The 12,288-nt window shown below is 38.4% G+C and overlaps 1 protein-coding gene across 2 annotated transcripts in view; it reads left to right on the top strand.

Moving 5' to 3' along the window:
• The window catches only part of SLC25A32 (solute carrier family 25 member 32), a 56,027-nt gene extending 44,916 nt beyond the window's left edge, over window positions 1-11,111 (top strand). The window contains exons 4-7 of one of the 2 annotated variants that reach the window (XM_082434337.1): window positions 829-989; window positions 1,363-1,476; window positions 1,803-1,948; window positions 9,801-11,111. In XM_082434337.1, the coding sequence (XP_082290463.1) occupies window positions 829-989; window positions 1,363-1,476; window positions 1,803-1,948; window positions 9,801-9,936 (557 nt within the window). In that variant the 3' untranslated portion in view covers window positions 9,937-11,111. The remainder of the gene's footprint in view (window positions 1-828; window positions 990-1,362; window positions 1,477-1,802; window positions 1,949-9,800) is intronic. The other variant, XM_082434338.1, reaches the window with a different exon arrangement.
• Window positions 11,112-12,288: the final 1,177 nt, after the last annotated feature.

The raw sequence follows: 12,288 nt of genomic DNA, 5'->3' as shown, positions 1-12,288 counted from the left end.
GTTTCCCAACCAGGGATTGAACCCAGGTCCTCGGCAGAGAAAGTGCTGAATCCACTGGACCGCCAGGGAATTCCCCACCTTGGTTTCTTAATGTTTACTGGTTGTTTTTTAAGGCAAGAATTATCTTGCTCATTTTGAATACCTAGCTGCTAGCAGAGACCTGACTCACAATAGGACTCCATAAATACTTGTTGAATAAAGGACTACTTAGGAAACTTGGCAAATGAGAAACTTAACCATTTGAATTTTTTTTTAACAAAATCATCACTCTCTGTAAAGAATGTAAATATTTCTTTTGATATTACATAGTATTTAATTTTTGAGGTGTCATGGCTAGTTTGAGTGGGTTTGAGGAAGAGTGTGATAAAGTTGGGGTGGGTATACATATGCACATGCACAGATGATTGAGGTGCTGGATTGCTGGTCCTTTTCCCCTAATCTTCAGCCCCTCTGGGTTGTACTGTGTCCTCCTCCTAAGTATATGTATCTCCTTATCAGCATCTGCTTCCCAGGACCTCGGTCTGTTCTCCACACTAGGCCACTTTGCTTAGGAGCCAGGACATCTTTGCTACCCTCACACCTCAAAGGGAAAGTGTTTCACGTTTTCATCACCTTTTAAAATTTATTTCTCACTAACCACATGGGGAACTTTTTAAGACCACCAAAAACTATGTCTACCCATTAACCCTAGGTCTGTGCCTAAGGGACCACACCTTGCTGTTGCAGGTACAGCCCCATTCTTTATATAAATGGACTGTTCTTAATTCAGCTTGTCAGAAGTGAGAAAGTACCTGTATGCTGAGTAATATTATTTAAATCTGATTTCAGGAGCCATGACCCTCTGCATTACCAACCCATTATGGGTAACAAAAACTCGCCTTATGTTACAGTACGATGGTGTTGTTAATGCCTCACAGCGGCAATATAAAGGAATGTTTGATACACTTTTGAAAATATATAAGTATGAAGGTGTGCGTGGATTGTATAAGGTAATGAATTATTATCAATATATTTTAATAGCTGACAATTGTAATTTCCCTTGGCTCTATTGTCTGAGTTCTGAATGACCTGCACTCAGTCCTGAAAAGAAACCAGACTTAGGCAAGGAACAATTTAATGACAACCAAAATCTGTATTGAAATTGTACTTTAAATTGTTTATCCTCATTACCATAAGAAGTATCATCATGACACTGGTGGGTGTGAGAAGGACTGTCTAAAATAAAACTTTGTAGAGTAACCATTTCTCTAAGTCACACTTTGAGGCCACTCATTCCTTACTCCCCTCCCCAGAAGCTGTGGTCCCTTGGAAACTTGCTTAGTTTAGCTTTTTTTTTTTTTTTCTTCACTTGTTCCTTTCTAGGGGTTTATTCCTGGGCTGTTTGGAACATCACATGGTGCCCTTCAGTTTATGGCATATGAATTGTTGAAATTGAAATACAACCAACATACCAATAGATTACCAGAAGCACAGTTGGTAAGGTGATACTTGAAAAAACACTGTATTTATTTTTATGGGCATTTAATAGATGGAAATTTTGTCACGTTTACTTTGGTAGTATTGCTATGATGATAAGTACCGATTTTGCCACTAATTTAATTTATAGTTAAATACTTTACAGGATAATGGCACACAACTGTAAAAAATAGAACCCCATTGCACACACCTTGTTTCAAGAGGGGAGACAGTATTTTTCACTTGTGGATCCACTTCAGTGTTGGTTTCCCTATGTAAATTTTACTTCTATATTTTTAAAGAAACCCTACCTAAAGAAAGACAAATGTTTTCTGTTGTCATTTTAGAGCACAGTAGAATATATATCAGTTGCAGCATTATCCAAAATATTTGCTGTGGCAGCAACATACCCATACCAAGTTGTAAGAGCTCGTCTGCAGGATCAACACATGTTTTACAATGGTGTATTGGATGTAATCACAAAGACATGGAGGTAAGAGTATGTGGTATATCAAAATGGCTCTTAGGAGGTACCTTGTAAATCTTACACCGTCCAGTTGACATCATTAGTTTTATAGCAAAGGCCAGTGTCTGTGGTGAAAACATGGCTGATGGACCCTTCCTCCCCATATCCCATTTACTCCATGGAAAACCATGAGCCTCGACTTCTTCATTTATCAAATTTGAATATCTAGGTTGACAGAGTTGTTTATAAAAATCAAATGAGATGTGTGAAAGTACCTTGACAAATTAATTAAAATTTAGGTGTTATAAAATATTTGAATGGCATTGAACATAGGAAGTCATAAAAAACCTAGTTTAATAGAATTAAGAAGGCCCCAAGGGGGGGCGGAGTCAAGAGGCAGACCAGGAGGACACGGAGTTCGTGACTCCTCACAACTAGGACACCTACCAGGCACTGGTGGGGGACCAAAGACACCTAAGGGGATGAGAGGAGCCCCCGAGCAACCAGACCCCGGGGAATATTAATCAGGGTGAGGTCTCCCGGAGGTCCTCATCTCAGCACCAAGACCCAGCTGTACCCAACTGCTTGCAAACTCCAGTGCTAGACACCTCAGGCCAAACAACCAGTAAGGCAGGAACACAGCCCCACCCATCAAAAAAAGCGAGACAACAAAAAAATGTTACGAACGAAGGAGCAAAGTAAAAACCTACAAGACCAAATAAATGAAGAGGAAATAGGCAACCTACCTGAAAAAGAATTCAGAGTAATGATAGTAAAGATATCCAAAATCTCTGAAATAGAATGGAGAAAAATACAGGAAATGTTTAACCAAGACCTAGAAGAACTAAAGAACAAACAAACAGTGATGAACAACACAATAACTGAAATGAAAAATACACTAGAAGGAATCAATAGCAGAACAACTGAGACAGAAGAGCGAGTAAGTGAGCTGGAAGGTAGAATGGTGGAAATAACTGCCAAGGAGCAGAATAAAGAAAAAAGAATGAAAAGAAATGAAGACAACCTAAGAGACCTCTGGGACAATATTAAACGCACCAACATTCGCATTATAGAGGTCCCAGAAGGAGAAGAGAGAGAGAAAGGACCCGAGAAAATATTTGAAGAGATTATAGTAGAAAACTTCCCTAACCTGGGAAAGGAAATAGCCACCCAAATCCAGGAAGCACAGAGAGTCCCAGGCAGGATAACCCAAGGAGAAACACGCGGAGACACGTAGTAATCAAACTAACAAAAATTAAATTCAAAGAAAAAATATTAAAAGCAGCAGAAGAAAAGCAACAAATAACATAAGAGGGAATCCCTGTAAGGTTATCAGCTGATTTTTCAGCAGAAGTTCTGCAGGCCAGAAGAGAGTGGCAGGATATATTTAAAGTGATGAAAGGGAAAAACCTACAACCCCGAAAGGGTCTCATTCATCTTCGATGGAGAAATCAAAAGCTTTACAGACAAGCAAAAGCTAAGAGAATTCAGCACCACCAAACCAGCTTTACAACAAATGCTAAAGGAACTTCTCTAGGCAGGAAACACAAAAGAAGAAACAGACCCACAAAAACAAACCCAAATCAATTAAGAAAATGGTAATAGGAACATACATATCGATAATCACCTTGAATGTAAATGAATTAAATGCTCCAACCAAAAGACACAAACTGGCTGAATGGATACAAAAACAAGACCCATATATACGCTGTTTACAAGAGACCCACTTGAGACCTAGGGACATGTACAGACTGAAAGGGAGGAGATGGAAAAAATATTCCATGCAAATGGAAATCACAGGAAAGCTGGAGTAGCAATACTCATTTCAGATAAAATAGACTTTAAAATAAAGACTCTTATAAGAGATAAGGGCACTACATAATGATCAAGGGATTAATCCAAGAAGAAGATATAACAATTATAAATATATATGCACCCAACATAGGAGCACCTCAATACATAAGGCAAATACAGCCAAAAAATGAGAAATCGACAGTAACACAATAATAGTGGGGGACTTTAACACCCCATTTACACCAATGGACAGATCATCCAGACTGAAAATAAATAAGGAAACACAAGCTTTAAATGACAGGATAGACCAGATAGACTTAATTGATATTTATAGGACATTCCATCTGAAAGCAGAAGAATACACTTTCTTCTCAAGTGCACATGGAACACTCTCCAGGATAGATCACATCTTGTGTCACAAATCAAGCCTCGGAAAATTTACGAAAATTGAAGTTGTATCAAGCATCTTTTCCAACCACAACGCTATGAGATTAGAAATCAGTTATAGGAAAAAAAACTGTAAAAAATACAAACACATGGAAGCTAAACAGTGCGCTGCTAAATAACCAAGAGATCACTGAAGAAATCAAAGAGGAAATTTAAAAATACCTAGAAACAAATGACAACGAAAACACGATGACCCAAAACCTGTGGGACACAGCAAAAGCAGTTCTAAGAGGGAAGTTTCTAGCAATTCAGTCTCACCTCAAGAAACAAAAATCTCAATCTAACCTTATGCCCAAAGCAACTAGAAAAAGAAGAACAAAGAAAACCCAGTTAGTAGAAGGAAAGAAATCATAAAGATCAGAGCAGAAATAAATGAAATAGGAATGTAGAAAACAATAGCAAAGATCAATAAAACTAAAAGTTGGTTCTTTGAGAAGATAAACAAAATTGATAAACCTTTAGCCAGACTCATCAAGAAAAAGAGGAAGAGGACTCAAATCCATAAAATTAGAAATGAAAAAGGAGAAGTTACAACAGACACCACAGAAATACAAAGGATCATAAGAAACTATTACAAGCAACTCTATGCCAATAACATGGACAACCTGGAAGAAATGGACAAATTTTTGGAAAGGTACAACTTTCCAAGACTGAACTAGGAAGAATTAGAAAATATAAACAGATCAATCACAAGTAATGAAATTGAAACTGTAATTAAAAATCTTCCAACAAATTAAAGTCCAGGACCAGATGGCTTCACAGGCGAATTCTATCAAACATTTAGAGAAGAGCTAACACCTATCCATCTCAAACTCTTCCAAAAAATTGCAGAGGGAGGAACACTCCCAAACTCATTCAACAAGGCCACCATCACCCTGATACCAAAACCAAAGATATCACAAAAAAAGAAAATTACAGACCGATATTACTGATGAACATAGATGCAGAAATCCTCAACAAAATACTAGCAAGTCAAATCCAACAGTACATTAACAGGATCATACACCATGATCAAGTGGGATTTACCCCAGGGATGCAAGGATTTTACAATATTGGCAAGTCATTGTGATACACCATATTAACAAATTAAAGAGTAGAAACCATATGATCATCTCAACAGATGCAGAAAAAGCTTCTGACAAAATTCAACACCCATTTATGATTTAAAAACTCTCCAGAAAGTGGGCATGGAGGGACCCTACCTCAACATAATGAAGGCCATATATGACAAACCCACAGCAAACATCATTCTCAATGGTGAAAAACTGAAAGCATTTCCTCTATGATCAGTAACAGGACAAGGATGTGCACTCTCACCACTATTATTCAACGTAGTATTGGAAGTCCTAGCCACGGAATCAGAGAAGAAAAAGAAAAGGAATCCAAATTGGAAAAGAAGTGAAATTGTCGTTGTTTGCAGATGACATGATACTGTACATAGATAATCCTAAAGATGCCACCAGAAAACTACTAGAACTAATCAATGAATTTGGTAAGGTTGCAAGATACAAAATTAATGCATAGAAATCTCTTGAATTCCTATACACTAACAACGAAAGATCAGAAAGAGAAATTAAGGAAACAATCCCATTTACCATTGCAACAAAAAGAATAAAATACCTAGGAATTAACCTACCTAAGGAGACAAAAAGACCTGTACTCAGAAAACTAAGACACTGATGGGCATTTCCCTCTTTTCCCTTATGTTCTTCTCCTCTTACACCAAAATGACTGCTGTTGCCAAAAACACAACCCGCAAGTTAGAATCTAGTCCAGCATCATCTGTCTCTGGCAATCTGGCCTACAGCTGCTGCCTGGTTTAGCATCTTTGTTTGTAATGTGCTTTTAATGTAGAAACCCTCTTTTCTGGTCTCAAAATCAGTAAATGCTTTGTTTCAAAAGCTTCTTATATTTCTGCTGCAGGTCAGTGGACCTGGCACAGATTTTCTTACCCTGGCCTCATCATGCCTTCCCTGACTTGAGGAAACATTTGGATAACAACAGGCAGAGAAAGAAAACCCCCAGTGGGATGTTTTCCCGTTGAATACAAGACCCTCGGTTGAAGGTTTTTAGATCCTTTTTTCATCCAGAGGAATCCCCTTTACACCTCACATAGTGGGTAACCAAAACTGAAGTGTACAGGCTTGGGGTATCATAGGGAACGGAAGAGTATTGCTTCCAGTACAGGACAGACATAGGATGGGAGAAAGGCTTCGTTGTCTGTCGTCTTACGGAAAGATGATCTTAGCATAAAAGGCTGCCTCACTGTGGCTGGTGCATGCCTGTGGTCACTTGCATGGTCACCTTTGGGTTCCATAGTTTGGATGCTGAATGAGCCATTAGGAAATGCATGCGTTTCCCACACCAGCTAGAATAGCCATACGGTACAATCCTGGGTTCCTGCCATCAGGAGGAAGTTACGAGATCTTCCCACTGCTTCCCAAGCCCTCTTCTCTTATAGGCATTTCTGGAAAGCCTATTAGAAAAGCAAAGAGAATTCCGAATCCAGCTTCCCTCCCCAACCCTACCCCAAGAGTCAAAGTAGATGGTGTTGTGTGAACATTTATATATATACACACATATGTTTGCACTGGTTTAGTTTCATATATACAAGTAAACGTTTATGTATTGTGCCCTAAATAATAATAACATACTAGTGAAGTTTTTTCCCAATCTTCTTGTTCCTTGGTTCTGGCTTACATTGGGGACCGTGCCACTGACCTGGCTTAGTGTTCCGGTCGGGGTTTGGAGAGAGCAGAGTAGCCAGGCACCCTGGGGGAGGTGGGGACCACAGGGGCAAGTGTCTCAGAAAGTGAGCAGTGCACACTCCCAACCCCAGAAAGGTGACTTAGACAAACCAGGGGAGCAGGGCTCTTGCTCAGGAACCCCAGGGGACTGCTTTGCTTTGAGGCCTGTGTTTGCCCCCTCCCCCCACCCCAGCTCTGTTACCACAGCTCCCTGCTGTCTCTTGGTGTTTAGTATGTCTGTAGGACAGTGGAATCCTTAGTCTCTCCAGAAAGGGGCCTCAGCATGGCCTTGAAGGCCTGACCAGTGAATTAAGGGATTCTGCACCCCACTTTTCCTGGTCTGTTAAGCTTGGGGTGGAGGGCGGCAGGCGGGTCCCCAGGTGTGGTACAGAGACCAGAGCTGTGCCAGGAACGGTGCGCCTGTCCACCTCCAGGCTTCCTGCCATGAAGCCTTGTGTTTGCCTTTGTTTTTAACCTGTGCTGTTGTGAGTTTTGGTGTGTTTCTCTGTGAGTTTTTATTTAATTGTGTAACTTTGTTTTTCCGTTACTGTGAAACTAAGGTGTTGTACTTTTAATTTTTTTTAACAAATGTTACCGTTCTTATTTAAGAGAATAAATTCCAAACAGTCTTTAAAAAAAAGAAAAAGACACTAATGAAAGAAATCAAAGATGATACAAACAGATGGAGAGATATACCATGTTCTTGGATTGGAAGAATCAACGTTGTGAAAATGACTATACTACCCAAAGCAATCTACAGATTCAATGCAATCTCTATCAAACTACCAATGGCATTTTTCACAGAATTAGAACAAAAAGTTTTACAGTTTGTATAGAAACACAAAAGACCCCTAATAGCCAAAGCAATCTTAAGAAAAACGGAGCTGGAGGAATCAGGGGTCCTGACTTCAGACTATACTACAAAGCTACAGTAATCAAGACAGTATGGTACTGGCACAAAAACAGAAATATAGATCAATGGAACAGGATAGAAAGCCCAGAGATAAACCCACGCACCTATGGTCACCTAATCTATGACAAAGGAGGCAAGAATATACAGTGGAGAAAAGACAGCCTCTTCAATAAATGGTGCTGGGAAAACTGGACAGCTACATGTAAAAGAATGAAATTAGAACACTCCCTAACACCATACACAAAAATAAACTCAAAATGGATTAAAGACCTAAATGTAAGACCAGACATTATAAAACTCTTAGAGGAAAACATAGGAAAAACACTCTTTGACATAAATCACAGCAAGATCTTTTATGACCCACCACCTAGAGTAATGAAAATAGAAACAAAATAAGCAAATGGGACCTAATGAAACTTAAAACTTTTGCACAGCAAAGGAAACCATAAGACAAAAAGACAGCCCTCGGAATGGGAGAAAATATTTGCAAACGAAACAACTGACAGAGGATTAGTCTCCAAAATATACAAACAGCTCATGCAGCTCAATATCAAAAAAACAAAACCCAATCAAAAAATGGGCAGAAGACCTAAATAGACATTTCACCAAAGAAGACATACAGATGGCAAACAAACACATGAAAGGATGCTCAACATAACTAATCACTAGAGAAATGCAATCGAAACCACAATGAGGTATCACCTCACACTGGTCAGAATGGCCATCATCAAAAAATCTACAAACAATAAATGCTGGAGAGGGTGTGGAGAAAAGGGAACCCTCTTGCACTGTTGGTGGGAATGTGAATTGATACAGCCACTGTGAAGAAAAGTATGGAGGTTCCTTAAAAAACTAAAAATAGAACTACCCTATGACCCAGCAGTTCTACTACTGGGCATATACCCTGAGAAAACCACAATGCAAAAAGGCACATGTAACCCAATGTTCATTGTAGCACTATTTGTAAGTAGCCAGCTCATGGAAACAACCTAAATGTCCATGGACAGATGAATGGATAAAGAAGATGTGGTACATATATACTATGGAATATTACTCAGCCATAAAAAGGAACAAAATTGGGTCATTTGTAGAGATGTGGATGGACCTAGAGTCTGTCATACAGAGTGAAGTAAGTCAGAGAAAAACAAGTATCATATATTAATGCATGCATGTGGAATCATAGATGAACCTATTTCCAGGGCAGGAATAGAGACACAGATGTAAAGAACAGACGTGTGGACGTGGTGGGGGGGAAGGGGAGGATGGAATGAATTGGGAAATTAGGTTTGACATAAATACACTACCATGTGTAAAATAGCTAGCTAATGGGAACCTGCTGTATAGCTCATGGAGCTCAGCTCCTTGCTCTGTGGTGACGTAGATGGGTGGGATGGGGGGGTGGGAGGTCCAAGAGGGAGGGGTATATGTATGCATATAGCTGATTCACTTCATTGTATAGCAGAAACTAACACAACATTGTAAAGCAATTATACTCCAATTTAAAAAAAAGAAAAAAAAAGGCCCCACATCTGCTACTGGTAGCAGAACTTTTGCAAATACTTGTTTCCATGTATGGAAGAGATGCATGTCTTCAGTGTGGGAATGGTTAAATTGTTATAGGTATACATCCCAATGTTTCTTTTTAATTCTAAAAGGCCAGAACAGAGTATTTAAACGTTTAAATTCAGTTCACTTTAGTAAATATATATATTGAGAATGTAAGTGAAAAGTTTCAAGGCTTTATTCCAATTCTAGGCATTAAGAAAATAAAGTTTTATTTTTGTGTGCTATATTTAGTGTTGTCTAGCATTTTTATTAGTTACGAGATGTTTAATGCCTACATTAGATCAGCTAATACTCCTACATGTTCATACATTTAAAGGCATTTGAAAGATGGTTATGATTATATCTTCAGGCTAGCTCTGTAGGAAATTAAGTATATATGTATATATATATACTTTTTTTTTTCTCTCTAAAGGAAAGAAGGCATCGGTGGATTTTACAAAGGAATTGCCCCCAATTTGATTAGAGTGACTCCAGCCTGCTGTATTACCTTTGTGGTATATGAAAATGTCTCACATTTTTTACTTGGCCTTAGAGAAAAGAAAAAGTAAACTAAAAGAAGATAATTACAGTACATCTGCCCAAGGCACCCATGTGCTCCTTTGTATTTGAGACATGAAACTCAGAAGAATACTGCACAGCAACATGGCTCATAATTAGAAGTCACAGAACTGCTAAGCCTTCACAGTGTTTTTCTGCTTTTGCTTTCCCCATACATATGAGACTTGGCTTCCTCTACCTGAAATGGTTGCCAGCAACACAACAGTAAAACTGACACCAAATGGAGAGTTTCACAGATTTTCTCCGTTTCATTGTCCAAGCAGAAGCTGATTTGCAGCATTTGCTGAATGGATTTGAATACTGCTCCTTTTTCTGAACTCGTTTGTCTGTATTGGCTTTAAAATCAGCCTCTGTGCAATAGCAAAAAAATGGCTTCTTAAAAGATGTCATTGCTGTTTCAAGAGTTTGCTGGGAAAGATGTTGCCCAAATCCTGACCATTTTTGAAATGGGAAAGTTTGGTGGGGAAAAAAATCCACTGTAAATGTGCTTTTGTTTTACTTCATTTGGAATGCAGTTATGTACTTCTCTTAATTTGAGAAGTACCTGACATCTGTTGTCATTCCATCACATTTTTTTCCCAGAAGCTCTTTCATAATTTAAAATGTAATCCTGGATCACATTAGTTTTCGGCATAGATACTTAGTGTCTGTTTATAAAATCTGAACTAGGATCCAGCTGTGTCAGCCCTTACTTAGCATATTTGTCTATAAATCATTTACTGGTGTTGCTAATAGATCACCTTATATAGATACTAGAATGACTGGGGTACATTTGTTGACAAACTGTATGGAAATGAGAAGCTTTAACTTTCTACTTCAGATTTCAGATATATGGGTCCAGATCCCAAATAAGTGACCAATCTACATTGGTTGCTCAAATTCAGGTTTAAATACAAATTACACTAAAGGCCATTATTGATTTTACTTTTGAGTTACAGTAATTTTTCTATAAATATAAAGGCCTGCCCCAAAAGGGTGCCAGAATGATACTAACATTTTTATTTACGTAAACATCTATGAATGCTTTTTGCAGTACCATCTATTTGTTATAAATAAAATACTGTGGCTCTCAAAGCCATATTTAAATGGTTCTTTGAAAAGAGGTCTATTTTTTATATTTTGAAAATGGCTTTATTTTACAAATAAAGATAAGTACTTAATTGTATTTACTGTATCTCATTACATGCAGAGGAATGCATTATAAATTAAATGTGATGTATTTTCCTCCTTCTGAATACTACTATTATTCATATGAAATCCTGATAGTAGTTCCTGTATGGAAAGACAAGTTACAGTTGATATTTGGAGTTTTAGAGGCAGTGCCATTATTTGCCTCCTGTGTACCCCTAAATTAATAAGCCGTAATTCCTGTCCTCTGAGAGCATACAGGCTTGTGGGATGAATAAGCATTAAATAACTACAGTTCTAGATTAAGAACATGCAAGAAGATTTCTACAAGCCCTGCAAGAGTTCTAAGAAGAGAATTCATTCCACTCGATCAACAGTTACAGCACTCCTTCCTGTGCTGTGCCATGTATGTTACCAAGCATTGAGGATATAGCAGTAAATGAGCTACAAAACATTCCTGCCCTCAGGGAATTTTCATTTTAGTGTGAGTGACAAAACATAAATATGCATAATATAATTTCAAATATTAAATGCTAGAAGTAAAACTAAGGAGTTGGGAATAGTGTCGCTATGCTAGGTAGGACGGGGGTCAGGAAAGGTCTCTGAGGAGGTAATATTTGAAACATTTTGACATGAGTGAGGAAGCAAGCCACGATGAGATGTCGACAAAATCAGTCAACCTAAGAAATGGAAACTGTTATTCAAGCCAAATTTGAATAGTACAACCCAGGAAGAGCATCTCAGAAAGCTCTGAGAAGTGAAGTAAAGGCACAGTTATAGAAGTTTGTTGAGACAGAAGGCTATACATTTAGATGACGTGTTATTGACAGTTTACACAATCCAAGTCTAAGCATCATCGTGGCCCCTTACAAGATCAAGAAGGAATACTGTCTTTTAAGGAGTGGTCTTTTTGATACTAGGAGAGTGTTGCTGTTTACGGTTGAGCAGGTATTTCTGCCAATGGGGAAGGTTTGGCCAATGCATAATGCAGATACACAATGCATAATAGTGGGGATAGAGGTCACCAAAGGGCAGAGAAAAGTTTAAGTTTTTCTTGTCTTGCCATAAAATATGAACTTTAATGATCAATGGGGGGGAAAGTGTGAAATAATCTTTCAGTAGAAAGTGTTAGGTGATCAAATATTTGGTCCCTCAAAACCAGAGTGGGTGCTTGCCTGGCCCTTGATGCCAGGTCTTAATGGCCTGATTCTCTC

This window comes from Balaenoptera physalus, assembly GCF_965194825.1.
Source record: "Balaenoptera physalus genome assembly, chromosome: 17".
In the NCBI taxonomy this organism is placed as follows: Eukaryota; Metazoa; Chordata; class Mammalia; order Artiodactyla; family Balaenopteridae; genus Balaenoptera; species Balaenoptera physalus.
Note: the sequence above shows the minus strand (reverse complement) of the source record. Positions and strands in the feature narration are given on the sequence as shown.